The sequence below is a fragment of the Saimiri boliviensis genome, chromosome 6 (assembly GCF_048565385.1).
Source record: "Saimiri boliviensis isolate mSaiBol1 chromosome 6, mSaiBol1.pri, whole genome shotgun sequence".
NCBI lineage: Eukaryota > Metazoa > Chordata > Mammalia > Primates > Cebidae > Saimiri > Saimiri boliviensis.
Window position 1 is genome coordinate 8901578 of NC_133454.1, and position 20496 is coordinate 8922073.

The following is a 20496-nucleotide window of genomic DNA, read 5'->3' on the forward strand; positions in this document are numbered from 1 at the left end:
AAAACCACATTGCTATTAAGGATATTGCTAGGACAACTGAGGAAATTTAGATAGAGATCGTATATTCCATAATAGTATTGTATCATCATTAAATTTTGTGAACGATCATTGCTCCTTGTAAAACAACGTCCCTGTTTTTATAAGACAAATACTAAAGTATTTAGGAGTGAATGTGCTTCTGTTGTATTTAGGAGTCAACTATTTGTAAAGGAGAATTATATATAGACATCAAGATCTAGGTGCTCGGTGCGTTCATTGTAACTAGGGTCGCATTACTTCTAGGCCCTTTCACTAGGCCCTAAATACTTTGGTATTTACCTTTTAAGAGCAACAACAATAATATAGCAACAACAATAACATAGTTATAGGTGGAAAGAGAGAAAGCCAGTGTGGCAAAGTATTAACAATTGGCAAATCTCGGTGAAGAATATATGACAGTTCATTGTCCTAATTTAGCAACTTTTCTATAAATATGAAATTTTTACAAAATAAAAGCATAAGACAAATTTGAAAATCTTTAGGTGAATCTCTCTCCTCAACTAAATGGCGTAAAAAAAAATTCTCCCTTTAAGTCCAGGGACTTTCCACTAATTTTTTTACTATTACATTTTTCTGTTGATAACTTTTAGATGCCTGGCTTGGGTGGAGAAGCAAGTTTGGGTGAAGGTGATGGGCACAATTTGATGCGGTGTCTTTGAGATTCAGTGTGTTTCAGGAGATCCAATTTGATGGGAGCCCAGGGAAGAAGTCTAAGCCAAAGACATGGAGTTTGGGTATCGGGTGATATTACTCCCTTGAGAGTTCTCCTGGAGGGAGCTTGGAGAAAAAGAGTGGCAACTCTAAGGGAGCCTACTAGTGAATGGTGGGAGAACCAAGGGGAGCCACGGCTCAGGAGCTGTGGAAGGATAAATTTCGTATGGAGACCATGGTCAGTAGTTTGAAGCGTCCCAAGGAGTAAAGCAGAGAACTGTAAAGTCCCCTGGATTTGACAAGTAAATGGTCCTTGGTAACCTGAGTGGCTTCCAGGGGCAGGGAAATGGAACTGAGGAGTGGGATTGGTGGTGAAACCACACTAGGGTGCATTAAAGAGTAATTATGTGGGCAAGTGTGGTGGCTCACGCCTATAATCCTAGCACTTTGAGAGGCTGAGGCAGGCAGATCACTTGAGGTCAAGAGTTTGAAACCAGGCTGGCCAACATGGTGAAACCCTGTCTCTACTAAAAATACAAAAATTAGCTGGGCGTGGTGGTGGGCACCTATAGTCCCAGCTACTAAGGAGGCTGAGGCAGGAGAATCTTTTGAACCCAGCAGGTGGAGGTTTCAGTGAGCCAAGATCGTGCTGCTGCACTCCAGCCTGGGAGATAGAACAAGTCTTCATCTAAAAAAAAAAAAAAAAAAAAGAGTAATTGCGTAGGCTGGGAGCAGTGGCTGATGCCTGTTATCCCAGGACTTTGGGAGACTGAGGCAGGCAGATAGTTTTGAGCTCAGGAGTTCGAGACCAGTATGGGCCACATGGCAAAACCCCATCTCTACTAAAAATACAAAATCTAGCCCGGTGTGATGGTGCATGTCTGTAGTACCAGCTACCGAGGGTGGAGGTTGTAGTGAGCTGTATTATGCCACTGCATTCCAGCCTGGGTAACAGAGCTGGACACTGTCTCAAAAAAAAAAAAAAAAAAGAGTAATTGTTGGGGGTGAAATGTGATAGGAATATGCCTTCTGATAAGCCTATTTGGAAGGTCGGGAGAGAAGTATAGATAAAGGCAGAGTTTTGGTTTTGGTCTTTAGAGCTGGAAAGGATTTGCCCATGGAGAGAGGGAGGTTAGAGAATTGGAAAAACTGGATTGTTAACACTAGTAAGAGTTCAGAGGAACCAGAGGGCAGGCGATCAGGGGTAGAGTGGTGGGACTAACCCTAAGAAGGGAAAGAATGTATCTTCCCACCCAGTGGCCTGTGAACCCCAGGGCCTTGCCTTCTGTCTTGACCACTCTCAGAAGAAACCGAACAGTTAGCTTCTTTCCTAACATGTCTGATGAGCCAACCGCAGGGTCCTGGTAGGCAGAGTATTGACTTAGGTGGAGCTCCGAATTTGAAGTCAAGAGACAGCTTTGATTTCTTGTTTTCTGCTTGACTTCCTGACGACGTTACCCTTTCTGTGCAGCAATTTTCTCATCTTTAAAATGAAAAAATGCTCTCCATGTCACAGGTTTTTCTGAGAATAAAGTAGGACAATATATGAAAACACTTTAAAAGGGACCTTGCAATTAGGTAGCTTTTTGGAGGCTGGTTTTTTTGGTTGTTGTTTGTTTTTCCCTTTGCTCTTAGAATCTGGCAATGTTCCAGTGACCAGGAGACCTGGCAGTCTCCAAGAATGTTCTCTGCAATTGCTGGCTTCTGATGAGGCAGCTCACACAGGATTTGCTGTCGTAGATTTAAAAATAACAAAAACAGAAACAAGGGCATCCACAGAGGGTTGGACTGTCACCAGAGGTTTGGTATTATGATTAATTGTAGAATGCAAGCCAATGGAAGTCAGCTCGCAATCACTGAAACATGACCATTTGGTTCGATAGCTGACAACGAGTTTATTATTGAGAATTGCTTATAATAATCGAATTTTCCACTAGGTGCCAGCAAAGCCTATAATGTTATCTAAATCATTGTTCCTCTTGAATAGTGTTTGAGAATCTTCCAAAAGCAGTGGATCCTGCCATTCTGAAGAGAGTAATTATTGCTAAAACTGTGACATATGGCCTTGAGATATTGTTGTTACTCTCCTGAGATAACTAAACTCCAGGTTTTAAAAACCAATTTGTTTTTGACATTCTAAGTCACTTTTTATAGAAATTTATAGAAAAAACTGCAAGAATAATTTAAGAAGCTAACAGTTGTTAAGCATTTGCTATGTGTCAGGCACTCATAAATGTGCATGGCTCTTGATACTACCCAACTTCTCAGAGGTTTCATAGGGACCGCAAGTCCCTCTTTTAATAAAGAACTAAGTCTTCCCTGGGCCACTTCTGTAAGCATAACACTAACTACATAAATACATGCTCTTGGCTGAACTGCCCTGCCCGAAGAAGAGCAGTTTGGTTATGCATATTAATGGTTTAGTCAAGAGCCCTTTACAGGGTTTTATGAATAATTGTTAGTTATAATTGGTGTTTTTCAGAGCATTTATCTTTTTTTAAAACAACTTTTCGCCTCTTAGACCTATGTTAACCCTTCATTGGGTTCCCTTTTGGTGGTTCATTCATCTTGGGACTGTGTTGAGTTTCTGGGGTAACCTACTGGAGTATCTTTTTTAGGGGCTAAGGCTGAGACTCCAGGCAGACTGAGTTTGACTCATCATGGTACAAAGTCTTTAACCATCAGAAGGAAGTGGGAATTACAGGGGCGTAGCTGGTATTTGACTCTGAACCCCTGGCCCCTGAATGATTGCCTTGGTTCTAAGCAGAGAAAGGACTGAGAAGTAAAATGGCAGGGGTGTTTAATCCACAGGCAGGCCTGCTTAGTTTGTTTTCTTCAATCAGAATATAGCATAAAAACCAGGGAGCTACATAGCTGGCTCCTATACAACTATCCATACTGCTTTTCTTTTCTTTTTAATTATTACTATCCCTGAAAGAATGCTATAAATGCACGGTATGAAACTTCCAAAGGTGTAACAGAGCATACAGTTAAAAAGTAAGTTTTCTTTCCCACGGCCGTTCCCCATAAGAAACCTCTGTTTCTCAGAGTTACAAGTTTCCAGTAATGTTCAGCCTCAGCAGCCTGGGGATTCCGTGTTGGCAGGACAACAGTAGAGATGCTGGCTGCTGATGCGGGGAGCAGTTAGGAGTAGCTCAGGTTGTGGAGTCAGTCAAGCACATGTGACACCTCCTGATGAGGCTCAGGGACTAGGGGCTCACGGCATGTGGGAAAATGAGCCAGGAAGCTTTGGGAATTCGTAACAAGGTGGCCTTAGGTGTACCCACAGGCTGGTGTGGCCTGGGGGAAGTTGTATACTATTATTATAGAGATAACATATATTCTCAGGTGAAAGTTAAAAAATACAGATAAGTATATCTCATTATGTAACTGTATATATATGAGATACAGTTTTCCCTGCAATATGGAGCCCAAGTCCCAGTCTCCAAGTCTTGTAGCGACCCAAGAATCAGCAAACAATGCTTCCAGAAGATAGAAATGGACACTTCTAAGGTCACCAGCAATCCTATCCTGCAGTGTTAGCTGGAGCCATGAGAGGAAGCAACCATTGCAGAGTGGCAGCCAGCACAGGCAAGCCAGGCCCCAGCTCCTGACACTGGCCCCAGGCGCATTCGCAAGGGTAAGCACGTGTGCGGGTTGACCCAGGACAGCCTCAGTTTATACCTGGCATAATTGTTCAGAGGATCCTGTTCCAGTCTCAGGAACTGTCCCAAATTTGTCGATAAAGGATATGATCTCTCTAAATTCCTCTGTGTATCATCTCACCCCATGCCACTCCTTCAGGGTGTTGGACCAATTATGGACCTTTGAGTTAGGGTGGGTCCGGCATCTACCACCTTCCAGACCCAAAGCTGCAACCATTTTCTTTCCCTAGGGCCTCCTGTGAATCTAGCAGTATCCTGTTTCCGGGGCCTCTGAGCACAAAAGGGCCATTCTACCTCCAGTTCAGACAGTGGGACTCCCCGGCCACCCTTCTAGGATTGGATGCCCTAAATGCTTATACCTCTTTTCCAGTGAGCCCAGTGCTCAGTAGCTTAGGTGTAATTTACCACTGAGATATGTAATAAATATCTCGGGATGTTTATTTTGGCCCCTCTCTAATCCCTAGCATGTCATTTGCATGAGAAAAAAATAAAAGAAAACAAAATTCTCCTATAATACCCAACCAGAAATTTCCAGAGGCTAATAATTTTGGAAGCATATTATTCTGGATATTTATGTAAAATCTTATTTGTTCTAACTGTTTTTCACCTGATTTTTATAGTTTTTCTGGATAGGCCATCATGATTTGCAGGTAATAATTATACTCACACCTAATATCTATTTAACCTTTTGGAAATTTTTATTTTAGAGCCTAAAACTTCTAGGATGTTATTGAATAATGATGATACCAGGCATGTCTTCTTAATAGACGCTTCTAGTATTCTACCCTTAAAATGATGTGATTTAAGGTTGGGCTTTGCGTGAAGGGAGTATCCTCCTAAGTTTACTAAAATTATTACCTTGGTTGTAATTACAGAAGAAATTGTCAGTAGCTTGATGTTTGTTTTTGTCCAGACAAATGGCGATGGAACTAGACGTTTCCTTTACTCAGACTGTTACGGCTCTTTCTCTTTTTACCTGCAATAAAATACTAAATCCATAAATAATTAAATGCATGGGTTTGAGAAGCAAACATACCCGAGTTTAAGTCTAGTTGTGGGACCTTGCTATGTATTCTGAATTTTACTTTCTTTATCTGAAAATTAGAATTAAAAACACTGACTTTGTACAGTTGCTGCATTAACTTATTGCCTAGAATGTAGCAAGCATTCAATAAATGTATTATTATAGCTGTTATGATATATAATATATATTTTACTTTCTGATCACATTGGAGATATAGATATTAAATATAATATATATTACAGATAACGTATATAATAATAAGACAGTGAAAAAAATCTCCTTAGAAAAGACTTTTAAGTTAATAAAAGTGGTAATTCTAGTATTATCTTAAGTTCATTGTGGTCTTTTCTTTAGAGGTGGTAGGACACCCAGCTGTTCCAGTTTGTTCTGGATAGAGGAGTGTCGCAGGATGAAGGACTTTCAGTGCTAAAACCAGAGAAGTCCTGGGTAAGTTGGGACAAGTTGGTCACCTAGATCATGGTGACATTTGACTCCTTTCCTGTTTTCATTTGATCAGGCAGACTCCTTCAGAAGACAAAAAAATAGCATTCAAAGAAAATTACTAAAGGCCTGCTGACGATCAGACATCCCCATCATTGTTTTATTATTAATAATAATGCTGTAATAATAAACCATATTTAAAAGGAAACTAAATATATCTCTTTCTAAGGAAATTTCTAGAAAATCAAGGCAAACACGACTGGGATGATTTTCACAGAAGATTTATTCTTTGGGTGCTAAGAGCACTAAGAAAGTAGCTATTCTGATGGGCAGGAGGCAGAAAAGAAAAGCTGGGGTACTTGACATAGTTCAGATACTACAAATCTGGTGCCCCTGAAGGGAGTGTAGACATAGGCCTACTCTGGGCATGAGAGTAACAGGAAGAGGTACAAGAGTGAGATGAATGATTCTCTGCTAGAAAGTTTGAGGCAAGCCTGGAGGGGGTACTGGCCTTGTGGGCTGTTGCCAGGACAGTTGCTACCCACCTGTGCTCTGGCCTGAACCTGGCTGAGTCAGAATGCTCTGACTGGTAGGAGTAATTACAGCCCAGGAGAACATGGAAGGATTAAGTAATTAGAGCCGAGAAGGTTACACCCCAGGCTATGGCACTGCTGTGCACAGAGCATGAGGCAAGATACAGGCAGGTGTGGGCAAAAGGTATACGTGCTTCAAAGTATTATTAAAAATGTGTGGATCTCTACGAAGCTCTACTATACTCAAGTTTACCAGGATAGAAATGGGGATAATGACTCTTATTGTTTGTATAATCCAGAGTGCTGATAAAAGAAGTAAAGCTTTGAAAGCTCCAGTGCCCGCTCATGGTCATCCCTAACCAGCTTTACCTGGAGTACAAGTGAAATGAAATGTCAGTCAGCCTGTAACTTTAAGCAGGTTGTGTTAGACGGGGAACAGCACTGTATACTTGCATAAGTATAGCTTAGTTCGTAACATGAATAAATGCATCTGTGAGATGCACTGAACAACAACAAAGATCAGGAGTGCAGTGGGAAACAGAGGTCGTTGCTGAGGAAACTCAAAAGATTTAGTACGCAGGCCAGAGATGTGGCTGAGGCACTGGGAGCTATTAGTAGATGCTGGACAGTTACTGTGGCTTCAATGAGATAACGCATAGCGATGCAGAGTTCTTACATAGAACATAGTTAATGCTTACTGTCACGTATTTTTAGTTTTTGCACCTCTGAAAGCTAATCAGTGAGTTTCTCCTGTTATAGAAGCTGGTGAACAACAGTCAAAAATGAATTTCTTTACTGGGAATAAAAGTTGTGCAAGTTGTGTTTGTTTCACCAACATTTTTCTTTGATCCAAATGGGCAGAATAGAAAGATCAGCTTTTTTCTAGAGTGGCTAGAGAACAAACAATGATGTCAGGGGCACATATGCCAGGAAGAGACCACTAATGACCTCTCACAGGCCTCCCAAGGTAGCGTCATGACCTGAATGCAGCCATGCAGGCCAGGAACTGTAATTTTATCCAGCCATAGAAAGAAACACTTATCTCAGATGTTAGTTCTGCTCATTAATCAAACTTACAAGAGTCAATACAAACCAGCATATCTTTTATTTTTAGTTTTAAATTTTATTATTTTTATTTTTCAATAATGTAATACAATCAATCAATAAAAGAGGGCCATGTATGGGCCAGTGTTGACAGTATGTTATTAAACACAGATAAGGGACAGGCGATCAGCAGTGTCTACTCCAACCACGGCAGCAGTTTATCATCAATTTTTAATAATAAATTACTATCATAATTCTAGAGTCCTTATGATCAGTGCCAAGTGCCATGGAAAGTCCAGTCAGAATCAGAAACCATTTAATTTATTTCTTCAGAATAAATTACTGCATAGAGACCAGAATGTAAAGGTCTATTTGACAAACAGTCTTCCTTAAGAGTTTAGCTTAACCACAATCAGGAAGAAGGTTGTCCTGAATGCAGAGCACAAGCTAAGAAAGTTGACTGTTTAACCGCCCCAGGGTAAGAAAGTTTCTGGCCCACAGAACTGGAAATACTGGCCAAGTCACTGCCTCTCTTGGATGGTGCTGAAATAGAAATTCCTACCATTTGCTTCAGTGACTCTTCCTGCTTTTTCTATGCCCAACTTACAAAATCACTTTTTAATGTATGTATTCTTTGCTTAGTCAAGTTAATGTGTTTACTTCTATTATAGACAATTTTGCAAGTCCACAGGCCAGTTTTTCCTCTCTAAAGAGTTTTTGTGTATCTCTGCTTTGATTTCACTGTGTCTCCCTGTGCAAGCATCTCAAGCTCTTCTGACCACTTCAATGACACCCCTATATACAGAAAGAAACTATCCAATCTCCCTGTTTTTGACATTCTTCTTATCTTGTATAGAACATACAGGTAATTCTACAAAGATCTTCAGGATCCCTTCTGTTCAGTGTGTTGTTGACTGAAATATTTGGTCATCACTGAGATCTCTGTGCCATTAATTACCTCCTTTATTTCTTGTAAGTTAATTTTTTACTCCACTGGATCCAGCCTCAGTCTACAAGTGTAGTTAAGTCTCCAGTGCCCCCAAAACCCTGCCCTCAAGTCTGCCACTCTCAGGCCACCACCCTATTCTTCTTTCCTTTCATAGACGTGGGACTGGAAACAGCATTGTCATGCATCATTGCCCTCTTCCATGTGTCAGTACCTTGCAAACTGGCTCCTAAAAGTTTTACACTCCAGCGGAGCTTGCTTCTTGGAGTAGGGCTAACCTTCAGTGGCCTCTCCCTGGGGCCTAGTGATAGCCCCTCAATGGGGTGAATGCCTGGCTTTGCTGACATTGCTCCCTGGCCATAGTTAGAAGAGAGACACACACTCAAACTTGGTCACTTCCCTCTCCTGGGATTTGGAGCATGGACTGGAGAGGTGGAGAATTTTCTGGAGCAGAGTTGTATTAATGGCTGCATCACCCTGGGAGAGGGGTCATAGATTTCTAGGAGGCCCCCAGACCTGCCCTGGTTCCTACCCTTCCCAAACCTTGGTTGTTAATCTCCTCTGCTGACTCTCTGTGAGCTCTTCCAGAATCCTTCTTTAGGCACTGACCTTAAATTCCTTTTTTTCTTTCTGTCTAAGCTAGTGAGAGTCAGCTTCTATCCTTTACAACCTAAAGACTTAACCAGTTAATTCTCTTACGCTTTTTAACAATTCAGAAGCATTGGACACTGAAGAATACCCTTTCTTGCTGATATTGTTTTTCTGTGTCTTTGCAGCCTTAGAATTCTTGTGGCTCCTTGTCCTGCAGCATTTTCTCAGACTCCTCTGTCATTCCTCTTCTTTCTCTTACCCTTGAATAAAAGGCTTCCTTAAATTTTGTTTTAATGTTTTGTTTGTTTGTTTGGTGACAGAGTCTTGCTCTATCACCCAGGCTGGAGTGCTGTAGCATGATCTTGGCTCATTGTAGGCTCCACCTCCTGCATTCAAGTGGTTCTCCTGCCTCAGCCTCCTGAGTAGCTGGGATTACAGGTGCATGCCATCATGCCCAGCTAAGTTTTATATTTTTGGTAGAGATGAGGTTTTGCCATGTTGTCCAGGCTGGCCTTAAACTCTTGATCTCAGGTGATCCGCCCTCCATGGCCTCCCAAGTGCTGGGATTACAGGCATGAGCCATCACCTGACCCTTCCTAAAGTATTATTTATGAGAATCTTTTTTACATTATTATTTATTCAAATTAACAAAACAAAATTTGAATGAGCCAGACACTCTACCTCAATTAAGACTATTTTGAAGAGATAGTCTAGAGAACATGACTATATGTATGGTCATATTCTATTGGCACAATTAAGCATCAAGACATCCAAATTCTAGATGTACATTTCTGATTATCTAAATGTATATTTCTGATTCAGCTCTACCTAAGCTCACCTATTACCATCTCAAATTTAGTATGCTTAAAACTAGACTCATTATTTTTGCCCTCAAATATGACCCTTTTTCTCTCTTTCCAATCTCAATCAAGAACAGTAGCATCCTCCCAGCATGGGCTTAAATATCAGAGTCATCTCTTATTCCCTGTTTCCGTCTGGTCAATGCACAGACCCTGCTGATTCTGGTCCTGCCACTGATTTGCCTCAGCAGAACACGCCCACAGGCACCCCCCATCAGTCTCCTTACATTTCACTTCCTGTTGCAGGTGCTTACTAACTCAGGCCCTGCTATCTGCCTGTGCTCTACCCAGTCATCCTCCACATGGCTGCTTAAGTCTTCTTAAAACTGAGATTTAATCATGACAGTTCGCAGAAGAGAAGCCTTTCAGTGGTTTTGCAAGGGATGTTCATCAGAATTGCCAAGGAGTTCTGAAAAAGTGAAGATTCTTGGGCTGCACATAAGACTTCCTAAATTCGTTTCCAGAAATAAGACATGGGTATTTTGAGAACCTCAGCCCCCCACCCCCACCCAAGAATTTTGATACAGACCTGTGGTTAAGTGTCATTGCTTTAATGAAACCTCAGTGCCTACAGAAAAAATCTCAAATTTCTCACTGTGATATTTAAGGCATCAACTTCTGCTTCAAGCCTTGTCTCCTTTATCTCCTTACATATTCCAAAGTCTGACAAATAGTGATGACAGTGGTTGCTATTTTCTGAATGCCTCCTAACATCGTGTGTTTCATTAGTCTTCTCTTGCCACTTGGAATACCCGTTCTTCTCCATTTCTATTTCTCTCAACTACACCCTTCTTCAAGGTCAAGCTTAATAAATAAGAATAATTTAGAGTAAAATACATTTAAAGTATTTAGAATAGTTACTGAATCATAAGCCCTCTATAATAGCAGTTAATGTTGTTATAATGATGATTATGATAAATAATACCTTATACTTCCGTGAAGCCCTTACCATGCCCTAAGTCAGAACTAATCTTTCCTTCCTTTGTGTTCCCATTGTAGTTTGCTTCTGTTCCTTTTAGAGTACCTGCTAGATTCTGTTTTGCCTTATGCACCTGTCTTATTTGTCCTGGTGAAGTGCAACCTTGTTGGTGAACTCTATCTTGGTCAGGTACTATATCATATTCCAAACACAACAGTTGCACAATACATTTTTACTCTTTTAAATTGAATTCTAAATGATCTATGTGAACTATCACCCCAGCCAGAAACAGATGTTCAGGGGGATTTCCTGCCTGTTTGTCCAGCTTTGCCTCTGAGCTGAGCAGGGGAGAAACCTGACTTGGAGTCCTTTAAATTAAACATGTATTTAAGTGGCAAAAGAATTTTCAATTAGAGCCTGGGCGAAAGAGACGTTAACATTTGTTGAGTGCATACTCTGCCAGGACACTGTGGTGTGTTTGCTTTTGGAACAGCTGTCTAGCAGGAGGCTGCTTCTGACCTATCCTATATTCTTTGCTCCCATTGTTTGCTAAAGGTAACATTTATGTCTGATATTTGCTTAATGTGCCGCTCAATTTCTTTCTGAGCATTGTAAAAAAGAAACGGTTGACTGGGTGGCAATGCCAGGCACTCAACACTGATTAACTGACATGTTAGTGGTACTTTTTGAAAAGGGTGATGTACTGTTAAGAGCCAAAGTATCTGGATCATTTGCTGTTACCATCAGCCAGGTGGCTGTTCCAAATGGTTTTAGAAAGAGGATGAGTTTCCAATAAATTTAGGCCTTCCCCAAATCCATAGTCCTAGGAGAAGTGGGGATTTTTGGCTTATAGCATTGTGCCCCTGTGAACAGTAGCAGAAATGTAGATCTGTTTTGTGGGATATGGACTAAAGTGGTTCTCTGAGCCCATGCTTCCATGTTGGATGGTAGTTAGGACTATAATGTGGGTGGCTATATAACTTATTGTTCAAATGGTGCACACTCAGCACAACAGAATCCATTGGGACTATCCCAGGCAAACTGGGACCTCCACTACCAGAGCACAGATCACCTCCATGCTGGACATGGAGTCAGTGATGGCTGCTTCTTTCAACTTCAGATAAAGTGCTAAAAGAGAGGGCTTGAATCCTGAGAGCAATTGTAAAAATCCTCTGAATGTGCAGGATTCATCCTGAAGTGACTGAACAAAGATAAGGGGTAAATTTGAGAAATCTCTGCACTGCAGCCTAATGTAAGACTGGGCTTCTCAGTTGAAAGAGCGAATCACGTGCTGGGGTCTTCTGAGGGAAGTTAGGCCCCTCCTCTAAATACCGCTGTGTAATGAGAGGAGGGATGGACTCTGCCTGAACACTGAAGCTGATGCCTGAACTTAAGAATCTCACTGATTGCATCCAGAGTTTTCTAGATTGTCCAGCAGAGCCCTCTCCAAGTCCTGCCTTACCTTCAAGGCTCACTGAACAATGAATGTCTCTATGAGTATGCTCATTGTCCTCCAATCTCATTGCTTTCTCCTTCCTTAGAACTGCTATACCTTCTCTACTACTGAAGATGTGACTTAGATTTATACAGCTTTGCTGAAAATCATTACCAACCTAGCTCAAAGAGATCTTTACTTATTCTGAATCCCTCTAGCATTGTTTAGTCTACTTTGCCCTTGGGATACTTGGCCTTGCATTGTTACTTGTTCTGTTTACCTGGATTGTTTTGTCTTCTCAAATTGATTGAGAACATAAGTCATATGTTATTGTTCTTTCATTCACATTACTCAATTATCAGTGAATATTTATTGATTGGTTTTGAAAATCATATTTTGTAAATTGAACCATCCTGGTTTTGTTCTAAATAGTAGAGCTATTTATATTAGCAAAATGTACCTTTACTTTCCCTTTATTTCTGGCCATATTACCAAAAAAATAAAAAATCCTCCTAATCTGGAATTCACATACACTTCTTGGAGGAATGGGGAGATGAGTTAATATTTTAACTCACAAGGGTGATTCTAGAAGCCTAAAGTATACAGCAGAAGTGGCAGGATGAACGGAAGTGTTAAAATCCATCAAATTGGAATTGGGATTCTTGGTTTGGTCCTTATGACTACTGAACTTTACAATTTACTTCCTCTCTGAACCTCAGTTTGTTCACTTGTAAAATGTTGATCATGGTACCTATTTCTGTAGGGCCATTATGAAGATTAAGTGAAATAATGCACAAGAAAACACTAAGCATGATGCCTACAACAGTAAATGCTAAATACTTCTCAATCTGAATGAGTCACTGTAATTCCACGTATTTTGGTTTCCTTAAAGAGCCACATTTGAAAGATCACCAATGGAGATAAGGTCAAACTTGTTTGACGGTGAATAGTCTCCTGACATTAGTAATGGAACCCAAAGACCTAAATAGAGGATGGATTAGGACCCATTTATAATACATAAAATGAATTGTTCCTTGGTCAATTTCTCACTTCTCTGACTTAATACAATGGCCTATTATTAGGTAATCAATCATTGATCTAATTTTTATACAATGAATGCAGTCTATTGAGAAAGTCAGACCAGAATGCTTAGCTGTCTTATGAGGGAAAAATCAGATGATGAACAACTGTGTGTTGTTATCACTAAAAAACAGAATGATCAGGAACAGCATCCTATAGATGAAGCATAAAGTGAATGGCTACTGGCCTGACCTTAAAGAAAATGTGTTGGTGACATTTTCTTAAATGATGCCTTTTTCCAAGGACCTCTTCTCTTAAAATCTTCTAAGGGTATGTGCTAGAATGCAATCCTTCAACTGGAACTTCTCCTTTTTCCTGAATGGAAGCTTTCTAACTTCCATGCCACTTCTTTTTCTTACCAAAAAGCACATATATGTTGGTGTTTATTTTCTCTGATCAGGTCTATGGGGAATCTATATCTCCTAAGCAGATTTTCCAAATGAGTATGGCACTATTTTCTTTTCCAATGTGGTTGGTATTGTCAACAAAGTTATTAAATTGTGAGCAAGTTCCTTGAATTATCGTGAAAAGTGTCCCAGGTAGCTGGAATCCAGGATTCCTCATGCATAACGTGAGTCTCAGGTGACCTACTTACTATAAGTAAGTCTTTCACACACTCCTTTTGAACTGTGATGAAAGTAAGCTATACAAAAGCTGACAGGTACAGCCTGTCAAATTAAATCCCAAACTAGACCTTGATGTTAAAATCCTGAAACAGAGAGGACTTATCAAGTTAAATTTACATGTGAGGATCATGAGTTCTTAGCATTGAGAGGAAACCCAGACTTTTGAATTTGGCATGATAATAGTTTTATTTGAAGACAATACAAGTAAAATAATTTCCTTGCAAATTAATGTCTAACCAATACATAATGCTTAGAATGGAAAGAAGCAAATTTTGTAAAGCACTCTTTTTCTTTTGAGCCTTTGGGAGTACACTTGAGATTTATTATAATATAAGCTTTAAAGCCTTTTACCAGTCTTGTTAAATACCTTAAGGAATAAGTAACATGTGAGAAAATAAAAGTGTGCTTTCCAGCACTTGCTGTAAGTCACTTTTTTATTGTCCTTCAAAGAATAGAATTTTCAGAAGACAATGCTTAATATGTTGGCTGTGACATTTACATTGAAATTAACCCCCATCAGTGAAGCTCAGTCACCTGATTTCAGGCTGATCTTCTGAATCTTTCATTAGCTATATGAAAATGGATAGACAGAAATGTACAGTGTTATAATGACCAAATCATACCACTAACCAATGGTGAGAACTGTGAATGGCTTTCACAGCCTGTCAGCTTAGGTGCTTGGGATCTCAAGAAGTCACGAGACAAGAGTGGATAAATAGCAGATGTCCTAAAGTTGCAATTGGATTTGGTTTTCATCTGTGGAATTTTAGGCAAGTCTCTGAGTCTGTCTAAGCCTGTTTTTCCTTTCTTTCCATTTCTAACTTTACTGAGGCATAATTGATTAAAGTTGTATATATTTATAGTGTACAATATGATGTTTTGTTATATGCATACATTGTAAAATGATGACCAATATTAAGCTAATGAACATATCCCTCATGATGTTCTGTTATATGCATACATTGTAAAATATGACCAATATTAAGCTAATGAACATATCCCTCACCTTGCATAGTTGTCTTTATTGCGGAGTGTGTGGAGAGAACATTTAAGATCTACTCTCAGCAAATTTCTAGTATAGACTCCAGAATTATTAACTGCAGTCATCATGCTGCATAACCGAGACTTTGTACTCTTTCACCAATATTTCCCTATTTCTTCCACCCTCTAGGTCTTAGCAACCACCATTCTACTCTCTGCATCTATAAGGTAAACTTCTTAAGATCCCAGCGTAAGTAAGATCATGCAGTATTTGTCTTCTGTGCCTGGCTTATTTCACTTAGCCAAGTGTTCTCTAGGTTCATTCATATTGTTAGAAATGACGGGATTTCATTCTTTTTTAAGGCTGAATTAAATTCCATTGTGTGTACATATACATATTATATGCCACATTTTCTTTATCCATTTATCAATGGACACATCTCATTATTGTGAATAATGCTGCAAGAAACATGACAGCGCAGCTATTTCTGCATATACTGATTTCATTTCTTTCGGATATATGCCCAACAGTGGGACTGCAGCATCATGTGGTAGTTCTATTTTAAATTTTAATTTTTAATATCCTAGTTCCATTGATCTTTTCTGTTGTTTTCTTCAGTCTGTATTTCATTTATTTTTGCTCTTATCTTTGCTGTTTCCTTCCTTCTACTGAATTTGGGCTTTGTCCTTTTTTGGTTTCCTTGAGGTTCAAAGTTAGGTTGTTTATTTGCGATCTTTCTTTTTCTTAATATAAGCATAGATTGTTATTAGATTTTTATTAGATTTTTCTTAATATAAGCATAGATTGTTATTAAACCTCATTATTAGAACTGCTTCTGGTGTGTCCAATAAATTTTGGTAAGCTGTGTTTCCATTTTTGTTTATCTCAAGATACTTTAAATTTTTCATTTTGATTTTTTTGACCCTTTGGTTGTTCAGGAGCATTTTGTTTAATTTTTACCTATTTATGAGTTTTCCAATTTTCCTTCAGTTACTGATTTCTAGTTTCATACCAATGTGGTCAGAAAATATGCTTGATATGATTTCAAATTCTTGAATGTGTTACGACTTGCTTTGTGGCTGACGTATGATCTATCCTGGAGAGTATCTCATTTGCACTTGAGAAAAATGTGTATTCTGCTGCTGTTGGGGGGAATGTTTTATATACGTCTGTTAGGCCCGTCTGGTCTAAGTTATAGTTCAAGTACAATATTTCTTTATATTTCTGTCTGGGTTACTTATCTACTGTAAAATGTAGGGTATTGATGTCCTACACTATTACTATATTGCTATCCCTCCCTTTGGATCTATTAATAGGCACTTTACATATTTAGGTGCTCTGATATCAGGTGCATATATGTTTAAAATTATTATGTTCTTTTGATGAATTGACCCCTTTATCATTATGTAATGACCATATTTGTATCTGTTTTACAGTTTTTGACTTAAAGTCTATTTTGTCTGCTATAAGTATAGTTATCCCTGGTTTTGTTTTTTTGTTTGTTTGTTTGTTTCCATTTGCATGAAATATCTTTTTCTATTACTTCACTTTCAGTAAATGTGTGTCCTTAAAGGCAAAGTGAGTCTCTTATGGGCAGCATAAGTAGAGACAGGGTTTCATCATGTTGGTCAGGATGGTCTCGATCTCTTGGCCTCATGATATGCCTGTCTTGGCCTCCCAAAATGCTGGGATTGCAGGTGTTAGCAACCGTGCCTGGCCATACTTTTTCTTTCTATGTTGGTCTTGAGGTCTTTGGTGGGAGTGGCTATAAATTGTATCCCTGCGCTTAGAATCCAGGGAATTTGGTTATGGATGCTTACAGTGTACCTTTCATATGATACTTCTTTATTCTGGTGGATGACCTTATGCTTAAGTGTCCTACCTGTCATTGTGTGTTTCTCTCTCAGGAAACTTTGTACTGGCACACACCCCTATGGCTCTTGTGACCTCTGTCCAGTTTATATCTACCAAAATAGCCACTCTCTAGGAAAGCCCTGAACAGAAAAGAAGTTATGCTTCAGGTGCATCAATCAGGTAAGACACAGAGGAGGCAATTCAACAAACCCCGTGAAATGACAGAAGCAGTGTATTACTTCCAGATCCAGGTCAACGGGTAGGAGAGGGCTGTTGAGGAAATTCTCACTCAAGCAGTGAGTGGAGAGCAAAAGAGAAAGAGGGACCTGTGGGCCAAAGCCTTTAACAGGGTGCAAGACACTACCCAACCAGGGTTTCCATGAGGAGTTCTAATTACTGAGTTTGGAGCAAGTAGGTAAGTGTTCCGTGGAGTCACGCTGTGACTGAGAGGTGGTCACTGCAGCATGGGTGGACAGTTCCTTTGGTGTGGGAGGTTCAGGAGGGTACGTCAGTTAAGTCGTTTCTATTAATAGCTGTTCCATATGAAAGTGGTCCCTATGAGGCAATTGCATATGACAGCTGGATCAACCATATTGAGGAACTATGAGAAGGCAGAGAACTGGAAACTATGTATTAAGGGTGACTAAGCCCTGCTTCTGGTGTAATAAACTTCAACTTATATTTAAAATAGATGCAGGCTGGGCACAGTGGCTCACACCTGTAATCCTAGCACTTTGGGGGGTTGAGGTGGGTAGATCACCTGAGGTCAGGAGTTTGACACCAGCCAGACCAATATGGTGAAACCCCATCTTAAAAAAATAAAAAGGATGCTGAGGAAATATAAAAAATATAAAATATAAAAATATAAAATATAATTGTATACAATTATAATCAACTATTATTACTATATGTATTACAATTAATTTTATGAAGTTATGATTTAATACTGCATCTTCATGTATATTTACATTTCTCTTGACTGTGAAAGGTGCCTGAAACAGGAACAGTTTTTGTGCACACAAATTTTGGTTAACTTTTAATAAATCTGTGTATATTTTTATGGTAGTAAATAATAAAATAGGCTAGTATCTACATATATTTTATGCATTAATGACAACTTTTTCTTAATTTTTCAATATTTGTAGGTTTCACAGTTCATCTCTGAGTTTTTTCAAATTATCATAAAGCTCCAAAAAATTTTTTAGTATATCTATTCAGAAAAATTTGCATGTAAATGGACCCATGCAGTTCAAACTCACATTGTTCAGGGGTCAACTGTAGTCATAATAATTACAATAATGAAAAGTATACATAGACAAGGTTTCAAATTATAGCTCCACCTCTGGGTAGTGGATAGTGGATAATTCAAAACCTTTTTGGAAATGTCCAAAGTTTTATAAATGTAAATTTTATGAACAGTTCAGAAATATGTTTCAGATTATTTATTGTCGAGAAGATTTTTCCAATAACATGTCTTACATGCTTAGTTTTCCATATCACAATTATAAACTTAAGAATATTGTTACAAAATTCTGTGAAAAGATAATGTAAATTCTGTTAATTAGTTTTTCAATTTGGATTTTCTTTTTCCCTAGAGTGTCACACTTTTCTAGGGAAATTTTCTTAGGTCAGTTAGTGAAACAACTAGTGTTTCATTCAATATCTTTAAAAAACTTCCATATCATGTAAAAAAAAATTTACCCTATCCCAACCCAAATGATAAAGAAAACACATAATTTATAGTTGGTGATAAATTTTTACATATAAAAATGTTAAAAGAGAAATGCATTAGTAGTTGGGTAAATTAGTATTATTTTAAACCTATTTCTTGTGGGTCAGTAGTCTTTAACCAAAAGTTTCTCTCTCATTATGACCATGAAATTTCAAAAGACTTTTAGGGAATTCACTTTTTTCATAGTCTTGCCCAGTCATTAAAAATTTAGAATCTAAAATTGCTATGTCCTCTGTGTTAGAAATGATTGGCATTAAATACAAAGAGCTTGAAAACAGCTACATAGCAGGAAAAAGTATGACTTTAAAAAACAATAAATATTATAGATGACTTTGTTAGATATTTGTTTTAATAAAAATTAATTAGCAGAGACTATGATTTTTTCTTTTTGTAAATTTAGCACTTGTTTTTATTATGCATTAGCTTAAGTAATCAACTGAAATATAATATGAAATAAATTCTTGCCTTAAATCTCCCTACAATTTCCTTTTTCAAGAGGCAACCATTTTGACTCTTTTGGTAATTCCATGTGGTATTTGCCTTCATATTTCTAAATGAGATATTTATAGCACTATTAATTTTTTCAGTTTTAGATATGTACTATTTTCTTGCTATTGAGAATTTAGCTGTTTTATATCATCTTTCATACAGATAATCTCTCCTCACTCCACTCACATCTTCAAAGAGTTATAGTACATTCTCCACTATACTCACATTTTTGTTATTATACCTTTACATATATTATTCACTGCCAAGGCAAAATGGTATACTATACTTACGTTTCTTTTATGACTATTATATTAACCGGAATTAGTTGCCTTTCTTTTTTTTTAATCTGCTTGGCTTTTCACATCTGTGGCTAAGTTTTCTCACTCTCCCTACGTCTCTAAATAATGTCTCTTTGTCCAATTCTGCATACTTTTCAGATTATCAATCAGTTTCACTGTTTCTTTTGTCCTTAGGGATAGCTTTTCCTGGTTTCTTCTACCTTCTTGCCCCAATTTGGACCGGTTGCTCTCTAGGCCCCCTGCAAAACTACAGTACTGGAACTTCCTTTTGGCAACCTCTAGGGAGTACCTCTCTCCTTTGTTGAATTCCTGGTTTCCTGAATCTCATGACTCCTTCTAAGTTTACTCCTTAATTTTGGTGGAGCATTTCTCCAGTGCTTTCTAAGATAGGACACATGGGAAGTACACATTGAATTTTTATGCCTATTAAAATGTATTTATTTTACTCTTTCATTTGATAGTTTGGTTAGGTATAGAATACTAAGTTGGGTGTGTTTTCCTTCATAAGTTGGAATGCAATGCTTCATTTTCCTCTAGCTTATGATGTTACTACTTGAGTAGTCAGATGTGATTCCAATTGAATGTGACTGCCTTCACCCCCATTTTTTTTCATCTGGGAAAGTTTTAGAGTGTTCCTATTATTCTCAAATGTTCTAAAATTTTTTCAATGATATATCTTGACTTATGTCTGTTTGCATTTGCTGTATTGAGCATTCAGTGAATTCTTCAAATCTGGAAACAAACATTCTTCAATTCTGAGAAATTCTGTCATATTATTACTTTGATTTTTTTTAATTCTCTCTTTAATCTTTTATCTTTCTGAATTAAGATATTGGAACTGCTGGATGGATCCTTTAATTTTATTTTTTTTTAAATTTGCTCTTTTTTTGGTTCTTTTGCTCTACTTTCTGTTTACTGATTATTCCTTTTTTTTTTTGAAATGGCAGTCTATTTCTGTCTTATAGATGCAATATGTTTTCAAAAACTCTACTTGAGAATATTATAGAGGCTTTTTAAGAAGTTAAACTTCTGCTATCTCCATCATTTCTCTTTCCCAGGCATTTAATTTTCAGTTTTTTTCAATCTGCTAAGTCTGTCATAAAGAGTTAAATAAAACCAAATTACTCTTAATAAAAATAAAGTTGTCAGGAATAATTACTCCAACAGAGAACCTCTTAAGACAACCAGTGCTGATCAGCATGTTTCCAAGGTTCATTAACAGAATTAAGAAGTCATTAAGGCAGATATTAATTAAAACATGGTGAGAAGCTCGTCTCTATTTCCAC

General features: G+C 38.3%; 1 protein-coding gene across 2 annotated transcripts in view; it reads left to right on the top strand.

Moving 5' to 3' along the window:
* SLC36A4 (solute carrier family 36 member 4) overlaps positions 1 to 20496 on the top strand; it is a 186646-nt gene that overhangs the window by 54776 nt on the left and 111374 nt on the right. For both annotated transcript variants that reach the window (XM_074400341.1, XM_010352279.3), the window contains 3 exons: positions 5734 to 5826; positions 15026 to 15063; positions 16744 to 16870. In XM_074400341.1, the coding sequence (XP_074256442.1) occupies positions 16849 to 16870 (22 nt within the window). In that variant the 5' untranslated portion in view covers positions 5734 to 5826; positions 15026 to 15063; positions 16744 to 16848. The remainder of the gene's footprint in view (positions 1 to 5733; positions 5827 to 15025; positions 15064 to 16743; positions 16871 to 20496) is intronic.